Source organism: Xenia sp. Carnegie-2017, unplaced genomic scaffold (assembly GCF_021976095.1).
Source record: "Xenia sp. Carnegie-2017 unplaced genomic scaffold, XeniaSp_v1 HiC_scaffold_20, whole genome shotgun sequence".
NCBI lineage: Eukaryota > Metazoa > Cnidaria > Anthozoa > Malacalcyonacea > Xeniidae > Xenia > Xenia sp. Carnegie-2017.
The window spans coordinates 9,489,269-9,506,076 of record NW_025813483.1 but is presented as its reverse complement, the minus strand read 5'-3'; the positions used below and the strand labels follow the sequence as shown (position 1 = coordinate 9,506,076).

General features: G+C 38.6%; 3 protein-coding genes across 7 annotated transcripts; 1 reads left to right on the top strand and 2 right to left on the bottom strand.

Annotated features, from left to right (window-relative positions):
• Positions 1-90: 90 nt before the first annotated feature.
• Positions 91-12,341, bottom strand: LOC124441261 (alpha-taxilin-like). 3 transcript variants are annotated; one of them, XM_046991709.1, is made up of 14 exons: positions 12,227-12,341; positions 9,422-9,595; positions 9,157-9,358; positions 8,405-8,487; positions 8,182-8,241; positions 7,313-7,423; positions 6,327-6,469; positions 6,185-6,236; positions 5,396-5,590; positions 3,958-4,050; positions 3,007-3,102; positions 1,878-1,982; positions 665-1,502; positions 91-544 (listed from the first exon to the last, which is right to left on the bottom strand). In XM_046991709.1, the coding sequence occupies exons 2-14, from the start codon at positions 9,506-9,508 to the stop codon at positions 465-467; spliced, it is 2,145 nt and encodes a 714-aa protein (XP_046847665.1). In that variant the 5' UTR covers positions 9,509-9,595; positions 12,227-12,341; the 3' UTR covers positions 91-464. The 3 variants fall into 3 exon arrangements, with proteins under 3 accessions (XP_046847665.1, XP_046847666.1, XP_046847667.1); XM_046991710.1 differs by lacking the exon at positions 12,227-12,341 and having other exon boundaries at positions 9,422-9,607; XM_046991711.1 differs by lacking the exons at positions 9,157-9,358; positions 9,422-9,595; positions 12,227-12,341 and adding an exon at positions 8,829-9,095.
• Positions 9,581-13,060, top strand: LOC124441263 (proteasomal ATPase-associated factor 1-like). 3 transcript variants are annotated; one of them, XM_046991714.1, is made up of 13 exons: positions 9,583-9,685; positions 9,790-9,910; positions 9,974-10,014; positions 10,199-10,296; positions 10,394-10,483; positions 10,589-10,687; positions 10,958-11,108; positions 11,176-11,220; positions 11,318-11,470; positions 11,730-11,821; positions 11,889-12,004; positions 12,419-12,501; positions 12,583-13,060. In XM_046991714.1, the coding sequence occupies exons 2-13, from the start codon at positions 9,852-9,854 to the stop codon at positions 12,732-12,734; spliced, it is 1,179 nt and encodes a 392-aa protein (XP_046847670.1). In that variant the 5' UTR covers positions 9,583-9,685; positions 9,790-9,851; the 3' UTR covers positions 12,735-13,060. The 3 variants fall into 3 exon arrangements, with proteins under 3 accessions (XP_046847671.1, XP_046847669.1, XP_046847670.1); XM_046991715.1 differs by having other exon boundaries at positions 9,581-9,910; positions 9,977-10,014; XM_046991713.1 differs by having other exon boundaries at positions 9,581-9,910.
• On the bottom strand, positions 13,017-15,224 carry LOC124441264 (antho-RFamide neuropeptides type 2-like). Its single transcript, XM_046991716.1, has 2 exons — positions 15,072-15,224; positions 13,017-13,702 (listed from the first exon to the last, which is right to left on the bottom strand). Exon 2 carries the CDS (start codon positions 13,694-13,696, stop codon positions 13,214-13,216), a length of 483 nt encoding a protein of 160 aa, XP_046847672.1. The 5' UTR covers positions 13,697-13,702; positions 15,072-15,224; the 3' UTR covers positions 13,017-13,213.
• Positions 15,225-16,808: the final 1,584 nt, after the last annotated feature.

Sequence of the window (16,808 nt, the reverse complement as noted above, 5' to 3'; positions counted from 1 at the left end):
GGAAACAATTTCTTATACAGCTAAGTAAGGGAACAGTAGCATGTTTTGTGAAAATAGCTGATGTATAAAAGAAAAGAAGATTGCTTCGAAGCCAGTTGAAACACGTTCTTCAAATACTTTGCAATAATTCTACAGATTGTAGTGGTGTTTGTGACAGGAAAACACGATATGGTATTTAGAATGCATCTACTTTAAACAAATAGTCAGACTCGTGACATGCGCCACACTTTCCTTTCTTGTTTATGCGAAACCATCGATATGCTTTTTCTCCCATTTCAAACACAAAATTCATTATGAGCGAAGAAATCTCCGCTTTTTTCATGCGGCGATAAACAAATAGAATTAAATTGGATGTTCCATTGAAAATGACATGGCAAAGGTGAATGTTTCAGTCTGGGCTTTAGTGTTCTTAAACCGGATACGGTTTACAGGTCATTGACACCAATTCCTCGTACTTACAAACTTCAGGAACTAAGGGATTTTTCTCGCGTATCGTCCACATGATTGGTTTGCTCAGGTTGCCTATCGTCTTCTGTATCTTCATCTAAAAATAAAACGAAATTGCCCCCGGCTAGTTTTAGTGTAAATCATGCGAAGTTGTTGATTCGGAGACAAAATTAATTCAATTACAAAACGTACGAAAAAAAGCTATGCAATATCCTACCCTTGCACTTTTCTTTAACATTTTCTGCTGTTTTACGTTCGATTACTGACTGGTTATCCTCCACAATTTCTTCTGTGGATGTATCTCTTGAGTTAGGCTGACCCACTTGCTCGTTTCCAGTCCCATCTGCAAGCTCATTGCAATTTCCCTCCGCATGCTCGCTTTCATTTTCTTGATCATGTTTGTCGTGAATTTCCCGGGCACATTTTTGTCCAATCCCATCGTCATGCTCGTCCTCAGTCGCATGAGCGAGTTTCTTTCTAGTCTCCTCAGAACACTCATCGCCAGTTCGCAGCGCATATTCATCTTCACTACCCGGAGAATGCTCATTTCCATTCACCTCCGCATTCTTATCGCCGATTCCATTCGCATAACTACCGGCGGTTACCAGTGCGTTTTCGAGTACAATACTATCCTCACGATGATCTCCACTATTCAAAGAAGTTTCGTCCTCTGGTCTTGCTACATGTTCATTAGCTTCTCCACTTTTCTTTGCATGTTCCAGCTCGGTCTCTTTATAAATCTTTATAGACGAATCTTCATTTTCGGCCGCCTCTGTGTGCTCGCTCTCAGTTCGTTCTACGATGTGCTGCGCGCAACTTGCACTTTCTACAGGACGCAAGTTGGTATTTCCATTTTTCGAGGGAATGCCGTTTCCTTCTACGCAAACATTATCGTTACAAAGTCTATTTTCTCCAGCTAAACGGTCGCTCTCTACATCAGAAACATCGTTTTCCTGGTTTTGAATTAGTTGATCCGACTCGGGGTTATCATTGCTTTCTTCGGGTTCGAGTTCATTATGAATAGGAGTTGCACGTTCCGCTGTACTTGGCAATGCCTTTATAAAAGTTACAACAACTCAGTGTGGTACTTTGGGAGAAGCAATTTGATTATACTCCACTGTAATTACTTCATGCTTAAGGCCATACACACTAAAGATTATTATTTTCATTAAGAGTTGCTGATGTTGAAGCTTAAGTTATTATACCAGTGTCTCTACCTGGAGTGGTCTGATATCCAAACGGGAGTTCTTATACACTCCAGTCTAGTGACTTTATCACAAGTGATCTGATATTGAAACCTAAGTCCTTATATACTCCAGTGTGGTGCCTTCATCGCGAGTGACTTGATCTTGAAATTTGAGTAATTGCACAACCCAGTGCTTTGTACAAAAGTGAAAAATACTGTATATAGAACCCTAATTTGAACATACGTGATTTAGCAATTGCTTCCTTTCAGTCTGCAAGGCGCGACATAAACTTTCCAACTGCAGGTTTTTCTGTTTCAATTTTTGGAGTTCGTCTGTTTTCTTCTTATTCTGCAAAGACAACGAGTTAGCATTTCGTACAAAAAGTAATTAAATCTTAACTCAAGTTTAGTGTGTTGCAACTAAGAAAAAAAAGATGTATACTGTGTTTGCACAGGGTTATGCCAATCGAGGAGACCATTTGCAGAACTAAAGAGCTGATCGGTGCAAACCCGAAACCGAAGTTCAATGGTTGCACCCACTGATATATATATAGACTGGATAAGGCAACCTAATTCTGGTGCCTAGAAAATTTTGAAGCCAATTTTTGACAGCAGAGGCCATATTGGACTGTCCACTTCTTGTGTATATATTTTATAATGAATTTTTCTTGTAATATGCATTTTTGTTATTTTCTCTGTCCAAAATCATGCCAAATCTTTCATTATGATATTTTAACAACGGGGAAGATTTCTATATAAAATTGAGCGAACTTGAATTTTCGCCCAAAGCAGTTCTATTACAGTCTTGTCATCATAATAATTATTTTTTGTCACAAGAGTGAAACGAATGATCCAAAATAAATGCGAGAGTAGCAGTTTGTTATATAAAACGTATATAAAAACTGAAAAAGTGGACAGTCCAATACGGTCGCCGCCCGGCTTCAAGTCAAGCACTAAGCTGCGTCATCCAGTTTCATACATATCAGTGGTTGCACCTGCTCGAGAGTTCTCGCAAACGTCTCACAGGTTTGCATAAGCTAGTGCGCATACACGAAAAACATCTTTTATTTCTTTTCTATAATAACAATAGTGCGAAACAGAAAAATTTCAAGCGAGCGTTTTAATTTTCGTCTGAAATGCATTTATGATTGATTTGTAAATTCTCTTTGACTGCTCGAACGTATTTATTGGTTGAGCTCGGATCGGTTTGCACAGGCTAATGCAAACACGGCTATTCACCAATCACCGCATGCGTTTTAATGCGTTTAATTTATCATGGTAAATATTCCATACCATATCATCCTTTACCAATTTGGTAAACGAATTTGATTGGGCTACAAAACACACGGTGAAATACAAAGTACAGAACTTACGTCACCAGCTAAATCTAGCAACGATCGGTTGCTTTTCTCCCACTTTTGCTTCCACATAATCGTTTCCTTTTCCAATTTCTTGATCGTTTTTGTCATCTACAAATGCACGCTAACAACATCAGTAACAGGCAATGGTTAGACAAAATTTAAACATCCTTTCCAGAATAATTTACACGTACGATCACCATGGCCGTTCAAGGGAGGGGGGCTAAGGGGGTAATTTTCCACGGTTCTCCCGCTTAAAGGGGGGGTGAAAAGAAAGCAAAAGAAATTGGTAATTCGCGTCCGTTAGTCGGGGAGAAAGGTCCCCTAAACTTTGATGGTGCACCTGCCGAGCCACGTAATTTCTCGTAACAACCTTGAAGATCACTACATTCCACTTATACGCTCGCAGACAACAGGTTTAATCCCAAACTGGAACTACTACGAAACTACTATCACTATTGCGTCACTGCAGACACGTCATGTAGTCTGAAACATAGATCTTCGTTGTTTTTCTCTAGTTACAACGTACGCCCCAGGACGTATTCTCATTGAACAAAATATAAAAGTCGATAACTTTTTAATCGAAAGGTTAAATACCAACAAGTAGAAACAAAGTAAGCACTTTAAAAAAACAAACCAGCAATACAGTGCGAAAATATTATACAGCCTGAATCAGGATGCTTCTAAGGAACCTCTCGTTCCTAGACTGCCCGTATGGAAAATGTTGTAATTCTCCAGGGTGTTGTATATTGAAATTAGATTTAAATTGAACTTTTATATAAGCCTTACTGTACTCTTTTCCAGCCTATAATAATGTTGTATTAATAGCCTACAAAACAGGCATTTTCCTACCCCACCCCCAACCTACCCTACCCCACCCCACACCCATTAGTGTACTGGGGCGAGCAATCTATTTTACAAAGCCGCTATAAACTTTATGATATAAGGAAAATACAGCATAGATACCTTGTCCATTTCCTTTTTGAACGTCCCGAAAACCTCGTTACTTTTCGTCAGGGTTTTTTGAAACTCTTCGAATTTCTCCGTGTACATCGAAAGCTGTCGATTGAAAATATTTAAACATGAACATCCTTCTTTGAATATCAAAGAAATATCGATAAAATTTTCGTGTACATCGATAACTGTGGATAAAACTTTTATTAACCACAAAAAATCCCTCCTTGTACTTCGATGACTATCGATAAAATTCTCAATCAACTAAATATCTTTTCGTGTACATCGATAACTGTGAAAGAAAACTTTCATTAACCACAAAAAATCCCTCCTTGTACATCGATGACTATCGATAAAATTCTCAACCAACTAAATATCTTTTCGTGTACATCGATAACTGTGAAAGAAAACTTTCATTAACCACAAAAAATCCCTCCTTTTATTTCGATGACTATCGATAAAATTCTCAATGAACTATATATCTTTTCGTGTACATCGATAACTGTGAACGAAAACTTTCATTAACCACAAGAAATCCCTCCTTGTACATCGATGACTATCGATAAAATTCTCAACCAACTAAATATCTTTTCGTGTACATCGATAACTGTGAACGAAAACTTTCATTAACCACAAGAAATCCCTCCTTGTACATCGATGACTATCGATAAAATTCTCAACCAACTAAATATCTTTTCGTGTACATCGATAACTGTGAAAGAAAACTTTCATTAACCACAAAAAATCCCTCCTTGTATTTCGATGACTATCGATAAAATTCTCAATCGACCAAAAGTCTTTTCGTGTACATCGATAACTGTGAAAGAAAACTTTCAATCGCCACAAGAAATCCCTCCTTGTACTTCGATGACATCAATGAAAAGTTTTAATAATCGCAAAAATTCTTTCGTGCACACAAAAAGCTAACACTAAAACATATTCAAACATCACTAAAAATCCTTAGTTGGTATTAGAAATGAATATCCAGGCAACGTATAAGACTAATGCCTGTATTTTAAAAGCTCAGTCGCACTCGCCTCAAATCCGTTCGAAAACGGTATTTTCGCTACACTTATTGCTCGATTTGTAATATGTTATCAAAAATTTTACCATCAGTGAAATGCGACTTTGCAATTCATTAGTGGAAGCGAGAATTCTGTGTCGCATAAAGCGAGTGTTCGTGACTTTTAGAATACAGACGTGAATCGTCGTCATGAAACTTAAAATCGTTCAGAATATTTCAATCACAGTCGCTTTATATGCCACCCAATGCAATTACGCTGGATTTGCAAGATTATGATTTGGGGAAAAATCATGTCATATAATGAAATCGTGGAAAGATTATGTCATGCCCTCGTTTCGCAGTCGAGCAATATCAATTTTATGGTAAAAATTCGGCTTGGGTGACCGGTTGTTACATCCGGTTGGCATATAGATCAGTGAGCGGTACCTGCATTTTTAATTCGGCCTCATCCTTGACGAGCTGTTCGCACTTTTTCTGATAGGCCAGCGATTCTTGCAGCAACTTTTGCTTCTCCTTCAGAGCTTGTTCTCGTTCTTCGTTCACGATTAACGATTGCTGCGCAAGTTTCGCCTCGAGAAGTTGGTTCTCAACCTGCTTGTGCTTTATAACTTTCTCCACGTACTACAAATAAATAATGAACTCGGTCCATTCGACGATGAGCTAATGATTTTATAGACATATACATCTTTCTCACATCCACATGAAAAAAGGAAAGCCCTCCAAACAGTTACTCTCAAATACAAGGCATCGCAACGGAAGTTCCTTTCAAACACATGCCGACTACGCGTAAAAACGCTAAATTAATTTAAGAACGCTTTCTCATGAACACGGTATGCCTTCACACATGTCACTATACAAAATGTCTCCAATGTTATTGCACCCCTATCCAAAAGTACACTTACATAAAATTATCACGTTACATCAATAAGAAAGTCTCTTTGTTCTATAATTTGAAATCTCTTTGTTTTATAATCTATCATTTGAAGTTTTGGGACATTCTAACAGATGGGGAGAGGATCACATTTACATTGGTCTAAAACAAGCGAGACAATTTTTGAAAAATAACACGCAGTAATAGCAATAAAATGAAATAAGGTCAAATTTGAAGCACGCATAAAAAGAAAGAAGCAATCATTTGTATTGTACTTTTTATAATTTCAACGAATACTGCTTTCTGTAGATCGGCGTATTGCAAAAACTGCAGTTATATCTTACCTGTTCTCGCATTTCATACTGGTCCACCAAACCCTTGAGTTTCGAAGCCAATCTACGCCGATAAAAAAATTAGCACACAGTTACGCGGCAACAAGCAAAAAGCAATAAAAACGGCTTCTTGCTCGATGAAATGAAAACGTACTCGGCATTATCTGTTTTCAACTGCTGATTCTTTGAATGATTATCCTGCATTTGGTTGGTAATCTCACCGATCGACGATTGAAACTTCGCGGAAAGCTCTTGACGTTTTGCCTCTTCCACTTTTGTTCTATGATCGCATTCCTCCTGTTGGTATAGTAAAGTTGAGATGAGACCGAAATATACAACAAGGATTTCTAATGTTAAGCGTGGACAACACGACCTACGATGCTAACGTGCGTATGGTAAAGTCGAGATGAGACCGAAATATACAACAAGGATTTCTAATGTTTAGCGTGGACAACACGACCCACGATGCTACGTGCGTGAAATATGTAGCCCAAGTACTAGCTTTTTTTGCGAAGTGCTAATAAGGCCCGTTCACACGATCCGATTTTTGTCGGATTCTAAAAAAGGGATCGTGTGAACACATATAAAGCGAGCCAACGACAGTCGGATCGATCGGTCTGAAAAGTCGAATGGAAATAGAACCTGCTCTATTTTCATCGGAAAAGATCGGAGGAAGCCGATTAGTCCCGGACTTCCCGCCTAATGTTTGACTTGGATAAAACGCTACTGTACCATCAACGCTGCCAACGTGCATGAAAGAGCCCGGATACTAGCTTTGATCTGAGAAGTATTATGATGAATTCCCATGATGATTTTCATTGAATGAATTTTAATTTTTGCTAAGCTTAAAGGAAAACCATCACATAAAGTTAACACACCAGCTCGGCATGAGCTGACCTCGGATAATAGAGCGTATGCAAAGTCACATTTTGAGCATAGCCACACCAATGAACTAATATAACTGGAAGGCTACGTCCCGCCAAAAGTTAAAGCAGGCAATTCAACTTTCCACACGCGGGCCAAAGAACGCGAACACGCATGTCTGGGAGTAAAATTTGGCTTCGTGCAAGTACAGGCATGTTTATATAAAGGAAGCCTTCCATCCAGTTACATATTTAGTTTGATGAATCACACACCGACCTTCATTAATCTATTGTGTTTCTGTAATTCACGACATAAGCTTTCCAGTTTTGCCACAGCAAGCTTTGATTTTTGGTACTGTCCATTCAGATCCTCTTTGTCTTTCGTTAGCTGTGCAAAAAATGTTAGCAACAATTGATCCTTTTAAAATTTCTTCAAAAAAGTTCATCTTATGGAAGATACTTGATATAAAAATCATAGGAAAAGATAATCTACTGGGATTGGCTGGCCTCAGTGTATGCTATCTCGACTAGAGATTGCTGGCTTGAAAACTGTGCAAGAAGCTACAAAATGCGATAAAACATTACGAACGGACGGTTTTTCCACCTTTTGTCTTGTTCATTTCCTATTGTATAATCACGAAGTATGGATTCTAGTGGTTATGGATGGGTGCATGCAACATAGATAAGTTACTACATGGATTTAAGATTTTTCTTCTGCAGATAAAGGAATTTTTCATCGACCACTGATCTATATGTACCAGGATTATTGAAGTGCTACAACCGTAGATATAACGGATTTTCATGCACGCAAATTTCAACGCGCGTTAAAATTTCATAATGCTCGCGTTTTTAAGACTTCGTTTAAATGGCGGCGTTTTCAAAACGTTTCCACTCAGCAGCAGTTATAAAACAAAAAAGCTTCTTTAAAGTACAGTCAAACCTGTAGTAGGCGGACATCCTGTATTAAGCGGACACTTCGTAAAGTCCCAAAGTTGATCCTATATAACTCATTCGTAATTATGAAACTTCTATCAAGCGGATACCTCTATTAAGCTGACACCTCTATTGAGCGGGCACTAGTCAGTTCCAGAGGATGTCTGCTTCATACAGCTTTGACTGTAGTTTGAACATCATGAAATAACATACCGAAATACACCGCTTTGAAAGCTCATCTAATTTATATTCGCCCGTCTTGTTCTCTACCAACTGAAGAATGAAAAAGCATTAAACTACAGAAAAATACTCAATTCAAAAAGTTGCCCTATGTAAAGGAATCCGCAATCCGGATTCCGGCTAAATTCAAGATTCGGAATTCATATACGTATGCAGTAAAATGGGCCGACATAAGTGAAAAATGGGATTTACATACCATTTGCAAAAGCCGTTTTCCCATGATTTGTAAAGATTCCTTTTGATTTTCATTAGCTGAAAGCACTTTCACAAGATTTGAGACTAACATAAAGATAGAAGAGCAGCCACGCTTTAGTGACTACATACATCTAATGTTATTTCTATTAAAATGGGTAAAAGAGAAGTTTGACATACACAAAGTTTCAATAGCAAAAAGCACTACTGCCTCATAGTCTTCATTTATAAACACTGTATAATCTTTGGGTTTGGGATATGACTCAAGCTACAAGTCACACTGCATTCTTGCTGCTTCAAATATCACCTTTACATTTATTTCAATACATTTTCTGCATTCTTGCAATCTTTGCAGTCGCAATATATGCAATGTGTGCATTGAAATCTATTTTCTCATTATATCTAGCAACACAAAAGCTTTGACCAACCTAATAAGCTCACATGTGAGTGCCTGGAGATTTTTCTTTCAGAAGTATAGCGTGATTATGTCATATTGATGGCATAAGAGAAATCAGCATCAAAAAAAGCTTTGCTCTTGACCCCTTTTGCCATAACTTACTGCCATGACAGTTAAAGCTGTTAGTTGTGTGTGGCAGTGTAGCAAACATACAGAATAGGAATGAGAATGCGACGACACTTTAGCATTATCATTCAATAAAGTCAACATTACTACCTTCATACAACTTCAGCGCAATCGTATAACCGACCGGGCATTCAATTGACAACAGCGAGGGTTGAAAATCAATAATAACATACTTAACATTTTCTCTTCGTCTTTTGACAGTCGTTTCCTCTTGCTTTTGGATTTACTACGCGAGCGTTCGTCCCACAGTTTTGAGATTGCATCATCAAGCACGGCGTTGAACTCCTCGGAAATGCTTGAACTAGAAGTTTTCGAGAGAACAGAGTGAGCATTCGCACTCACTGCAGCATCGTCTTCCTTTGTTTCTGCAGCCCCCTGCAAAGAAAGATGACAATGAAACTAGAGTATTTCGTTCATTACTTTCATGTCAATACCTACTTTTGTCAAACAAACAATGTTTTTCTCCGTTTCATTATTTTTACCCGTTTCTGTTTCTGTTTCTGTCACGCTGCTTGCGTCCGCCATCTTTGTGATGAAAAATACAGTTTTTTTTAAATCGGAAGCAGCCGGAAATCTCTCGGAAACTGCTCTGCCACTGGCATGGTCACTTGTCTAAACGATGGTGTAAACAGTTTTTATAAATACCATTGTCTGTGGGCAACTGGGTGTGCCAAGGATCACCCAAGGCCATCATCAAAACAAGTATTAAGTAGTTTCATTAATTTGATAAGTTCAATTGGTGAAGAGTAGTGGTATATTTTGTACTCGACTCAGGCAGTCCAATTTTCAACTACTCTCCAATTTAGAACAATTGACCGAGGAGATTTTGACCACTCTACAATAATTGGAGGAGTAAAAAAAAACCAAAATGGCAGTCAAAATTCAACCATTTTTCAACATTCAACATGACTGGAATGATGTGTTAAGGTTTAGAAAGTCGAGTGAATACAGGGAAATTGTGAAAATATAAACAATTGTTTATTTTTTTAGTAGTTCATCTGATAAAGTATGGATATCATGTTCAAAGAAAGGTAAAATTTTGTGAGAAGATTCTTTGTCTGCAACTGCAGCCAGGCTATGTATGCACTAATAGTGATAGGCTGATTAAAAATGGCAACGGTTGATTAAACCTTTTCCCAGCCAAGTGCATGAATAGAAGGAAGTCGAAGAGGCTTTTCAGTCATCACTGAATCCTCATTCGTAAAATTTTCATAGGATGGCCTTCAGTTTATGGTGAGGTAATCACTAAAGGCAATGGGAAAGAAAAAGACTTAGTGGTGACAAATGGCTTTGAAATCAAAAATTTTGACAAGGTGACTTGATTGCTGATAATACTCAGTTTATCTACCATTGGTATTTTGACATCTTTGTTTAGTGTGATGGTAAATAATGTTATTTTTACTCCAACAGACAAGTATTACAGTTTCCTATCCAAAATGGAACTGTTCAACCAAATTTGTGGCTTCGTCGAACACCTTCAAAAACATTCACTTAAAAAGCGTAAGATTTGCACAAAATTTTCATTTTTAGAGGAAGGATGTCGATGATTTAATCACAACCAACCATCTAGTCAGTAAAACAACTTCAATCTCTTTGTTATGAAAGGTTCGTGGTTTGGACATATCTCCTGGAGGATCGCTTGGTGTCTCATCCGGTGATGATAAAAGCCTGAATTTATGGCAAAGCTCTGATGGAACAGTCAGGGTACGGTACTGGGCACGAGTTTGCTCTTCACAATCCTAATGCATGGCCTGAAATAACAATTCCAGTGTAAAGGATTGAGATTTTCTTTCCTGATTATATGTACTTGTGATCTGTGATCTTTAATCTGCGATCCACATATCAGGGTCTCAGGCTGCAAAGTGATCTCCGAAATCCATGCTATGTAACTTGTAATCCACAACAGAAAGTAGTTTCTCTGAATAAACCCACCTAAAATCCTACTAAAAAGCATTTGATTTTCTAAATATACAGCGTGTACTAGAAGGTCATGTGACAGATGTTACTTCATGCCAATTCTTTCCATCTGGTGTGGTGGTACTGACCGGTGGCTCAGATATGCAGCTCAAGATATGGTCAGCAGAAGATGGCAGCTGCCCTGTAACATTGAAGGGCCACAGAGGGGGTTAGTTAGGATGTTTCAAATTAGATCATCAATGAAATGTTGTCAGAATTATCTTTTTTTTAAATAGGTATTTCAGACACAGCCATCATTGAAAAAGGAAGAAACGTTGTCTGTACGTCAGTATATATGTTCGTTGTGTATTGTTAGCATACTCTCTTGCGAGTCTTCAAACGTCACTTGATTTGCCTGTATGGACATTTTTATCACAGCCTGTTCACGTGATGGTTCAGCCCGCCTGTGGGATTGTGGCACAGCCACTTGTCTGGGAGTCATAACTGAATGTTCATCTGCGATAAACGCATGCGCTGCAGCAACCGTTAATGACAGTATCGGTGATTTAGGCGTTAGAGATGAACCGACCAGTAAGTCTTACTAAGATATGTGAATACTTAGCAGTGTTTGTTTAAACACGCCGGCTGTATGAGGGGAATTGATAGTCAGCAGTGGATTACGAATTTTACATCTCTCACTTGTTATCATCGAGAATGTCAGAAGGCAGTTACTGAACATTACTTACACTCACATAGCTTTCACAAACCTAATGTTAACATAGATAGCCAATAGTACTCCTTTAGCGAGGCCTTACTCTACAACACGATAACTTTGATATGTTCTTTATAGATGAAAAAGAAGTAGGAAGTGACGGAAAATTGTTACTTCTAGCGAGAGAGGATAAAATATTACAAGGTGTCGGCCTTCACTCTCGACAAAAGGTGAAGTCGTTTTAGGAGAGTTGCCTTTAATTCCACCGTTTCAAAACTCTGTTTTTTATTTCGAAAGCTTTTCGAGTTGTCGGGCTCGAGCGCGTTCAACGCTTGCTGCTTCATGTCGGAGAGAATGGCCGTTGCCGGTACACAAGATGGTTGTCTGCACAAGTACGACTTACGCTATACAAGGTGAGCGAAGGGAAGAATTGAACCTTCTTTGAATCTTACAATGATGACGGAACTATCTAATGTACAAAAGAAACTTCAGGAATGATGCTTTTGGCATCTGCCCCTTGGAGATGGACGGAGCCCCCAACTGAAGGACTATCGCCTGATAATAACAGAACAAAAGTCCATCCCGAGATTAAGAAAAAGCTTCAGTCGTTAACTCAAACATGTTTCGGCCCTAACCTTAAAGGAACATCGTTCTTCATGTTAACGATCACGGCTCGTAAATCCTTTCGAAAATCCATTATTTCATCGACATCAAGACTTAACAATGTACAACGAGTCTCTTTGAGAAGACTCGACCCATTCTTTTTCTCCAATATTGCTCCAACTCGTTCTAACCATTGTAACCTTTATCGTGCAACTTTTATATAGTAAACCTTTAAGCATCGTCAAAATGTCCGGTTCGTCTATCCTGTCCATGACAAAATTCAATGAAACGTGTTTGGTGAGCACAGGTATATTATAACGGCACAGCCATACCGCGCTTTTATATTTCAAGAGAAAAATCGCTGATTAAATGACACGTGTGTTTTTAGGTGATGGCTCTTGTTTTCTATGGACTGACGAGGACGCAGCAGATGTTTGTTTGACGGGACCGGACTGTGACTCCGTGTACAAAGTTCGAGCAAACGGTAGATATATATATACCGCATGTCGAGATGCCAAGATTAGAAAATATATTTTGTGATATGAATTGACACTCGTTTGTAGTTAGGATCTAGAAAATTGCGAGAAAGCTATTGCGTCATTAACCAGACGATGCAGTCTCTCTGTCAACATAGACACTGTTTACATCGATTTGACAAGTCGATTTTATTAACAAATGCTTCATGCTTTTTCGCCCAGGTTTCGATAATTACTATCCGGCCATTTTTGAGGTGGAAAATTTACAAATTCAAAACGATCTATTCTTTCATGGTCCCTGTGAGTTCAATTAATATCGTGAAATTGAAAAGAGTGAAAGGGAAGATTTATGCATGGCATATGGAAAATACATATATTACTGTTCCGAAACGGTAGTTTGACATTGAGTGATTTTAATCTACAATTAACAATACTTTAAGTATATTGAACATCCTGAACTTTCTGTTTCTCCTAAAATACTTCAAAATCCTTCTTGAATAAATTCCTTTTCTTTTCGTGCACAGTTACTGTTGCTTAAAGTCTTCATTTCTTTCCGAATCGGCCTTGACTGTTGAGAAATTCACGACCAAATCTCCCTTGCTCGTCCCTCTCAAACTGTACACGAGCAAAGCGTTCGTTTTCAACCTTTTTGGTCGACTCGCGACCAAATCTACCCTGACTGTCAACTTTTCTCCCAAATCGTCCCTGCTTGTCTTCTCTTCCAAAACGCCCTTGAACCTCAGCACTGATATCGGCGACATTCATCCTACCAAATCGACCCTGCGTCTCACGGCCAAATCGTCCTTGTTTTTCTCGTCCAAAGCGGCCTTGGTTTAAATCAAACGTCGCACTGTTTTCCCTACCAAAGCGCCCTTGCTCGAAATGCATTTCACTCTTTAGGCTCTCGTCAAAGCCCGGATCTCTCACGGTTTCAATTAAGTCCTTGCGGCGAACTTCTTCAACGGCATTCAATGGAAATGCTGAGCTTAAAATGCTCGAAACCAAAAGTAGCGTTAACGTATTCATTTCTAACTGTAAAAGCAAAAAAAGTTATAAAAGTCAACTGGCAATGAGACAAGAACAGACAGAGCACACGAGTTCGTGCAATGTGCCATTCCATATACTGACTACATGAATTTGGAGGTTTCGTTAATAGGCTGTTAGTTGTTAGAGAAAATACACTCATGCTTGTTAGCTTAAAATCATTAAAGTTTGTGGTATCAAAAGGTGTTTGAAACGTGATCACAATGAACTTAGGAGGGAGGGACTTTTAACTCAATTGCATTGTTCGAGAAGTATAAGAAATGAAAGAAGAGGAGAAATTCCACCTGCGCCAAAAGATGCGCAGATTACACAAATGATGTGAGCCGCGGCTAAAAAAAGATAGAGGTTTCGTAAAACGCCGCAATTTGCTTTGAAGAAAAAAACCAGTCGACGTAGTGGAATTGAAAAAGGAACGGACACAAAAAGCGAAAATTGCGATATGCACAGGACAAATTTGTCTGCGACATTTTAATTAACAATCAGAGCGTCTGCACACTGTTCAATACACAAATCATCTTTTGTGTACTGTCGACTATTCAAAGTAGGCGCTGGACGCACCGCCACGCCAATGAGGGAAGACATATAAACTGGATATTTGCTCGCGTGGGATAAACTATGAACAGCGTACTTAACTTCGGTCGGTCAATTTTAATGCCACACAATGACGAGTTCTCCAACTCGGCAAATCACGTTCAGTGTATAACTTTCGCGTTGCTTCGGTTTTAAAAAATCCGGATGGGCACGGACGGAGGCTGAAATCGTAGAGAACAATAGCGCGTCTGCCGATTTTTAAATATTTTAAGTATGTAAGCAGAAATCATCAATTAAACACTGGAGAGATAACTGCTGCAGGAGCCGAAGACGAAGGCTGTGGGCGTGTCCATAGCTACTTACAAGTTATCGCTTTGTAAAAATAATGAGGCGTTTGGGGTGATAAAATTCCAACAGATATAGTTAACAAGCATTCCAAATCAAGAACAGGAGCTTATTAATGTTTTTCTTTAAAAGCGACGAAAAAAATACTCAAAAAAACTTTGAACTTTACGTTTTTAAATTCCGGCACTTAAATTCCAAGGAAAATAAATTGGACGCGTGATTTGTTAAGTAAAAGATAGTAAAACAAGTGAACGGCTTTGCCCTTTTTAAGGAGACACAAAAAGGACAGACTTTTCTCTTGGTGTGTTGAATTTGGACAGAAAGAAACTGATGTTGAAATTGGACCAGCCCAAAAACCGCACAACAATGCAATTGAGTTAGAAAGGATTTCCCGTCAAAGAAAGTCAGGACACTTGAGGTTTGATTGAGCCTCGCCCAAATACGAATACAGCAATTAAACCACGCAAAAAATATTACGCACCTTTTCGAAATTCTACAACGTGAACTTTTAAAAACGTCGTTTTTCAAGCGTCGAGCTCTCCAAATGCGGTCACAAGCGTAAGTGAGAAAGAATGAATTTCTTCCAGTCATATATAGTTGCTCCGTCCCCAGTGTCACGGATTGAAAAACGCACCTGTTACACACCGGATGCGACGAGTGGGCTGACAAACGTTGAAAAAGCGAATAGTCAACGTTTTACAAGAACAATTAACACGTCGCAAATTGACCTTCATCATAAGCAATTAGCAAGATTATTGCTGTCGCAAATTAAAACACGCTGACGAAATATGACAACAAAAGTTCGATGACTAATTGAAAAGCGTATCGATGTGCCAGCGAAAATATCGATTTATTAATCGTCTATGTCAAAAGCGATATAGGTGCAAATTAAAAACAAAAGCTTGAATTCGGAACATAATTGTGCACATCGCAACAATGACAATCGAAGGATTGCGGATTGGTTTTGTGGTAATACACAATTAAAGTTATATTGCTTTTTGTTGTGTACGTAGGGGAGGGACACAAGAGTCCGATCTCGTTCTAAAAAAATTACGTTGTCTAACGGAAATCAGAGTAAGAACACGATTCGGAAAACGTGAAACACAGTAGCAAGTTTTTTTATGCAATAACACACTAAATAATCCTCGTGAGATTTTTATTTCTTGTATATCTTTTCATCACAAGAGAGGCCATCGTGTAGAAGTTCATTTACTCAAATAAAAAAGAGGATTACGTCCCGTTGCATTCACTTTTCGAGTAAACGTGCGGGAGTTGTCAATTTTATTCAACAAGTTTATAACGGACTACAAAGGAGGGTCAACAACCTGAACTTCAACACGAGACTTTCTCTGCAGTTTTCGAGCGGTTGGTTAAAACTTACAAGCTAACTCGCACTCATATACTCCTTAAGTGGGGCTTCAGAATTCCTCGATTGCTTCGTTTGAAATAATTTGGCAAAAATCTTGCCATTGATGGGAGAGCGAGTTTACCATTGACTAGTGGGAGCGAGATTTTTGTGTTGCACTCAGAGAGTATGCTTTTAGACTACGCGTGATCATCGCAAAATTCGTGCTCATTTCCGAAGTCGAAGAGGAAGCTCAACCCCGTTTTGTCATTGAATGCTAACGAGTTCCAACAACTTCCTCTATTGATAGAGAACAAGATTGGCAAAACTGACAATTGCGTTTGAAAGAAAAGATGACAATTTACTTCTTCAAACAAATGCTATGTCTGATGAGGGTATGACAGACCATTGTCATTTGCATCGGATAACATGTCTCATAAGACAAATCTTCATGATCGCAGTGTTTTTAATAATTACTTTATGTAAACGATGGAAAACGCCAATATGTGCAAACCACCTTTTATTACTTTAAGTCTGTTTTTTACATGACACAAGGCGCTTTGTTTTCCTGTCCAGTCAGTCAATTTACTAATCGTTCACCAATTATTCAAGGGAGAGAAAATTTGGGCAACTTTTTTACGAGAGACTTTTCGAAACACGAGCAAACGAGAAGCGAACTGCGATTCACTTCGAAGAACTGACATGTTTTCGTCGCATAAAAAATCCCTATCAAGGTCAATTAATACTACGGCAAACCAAATAATGAATGAACAAATCAAAAATCCGCAGATAATGTCTCGTGTTTAGCTCGACTCAACAGGACTGTATATTCTCGATTACTTATTGAAATAAATCACAAACTTCAGCACACCT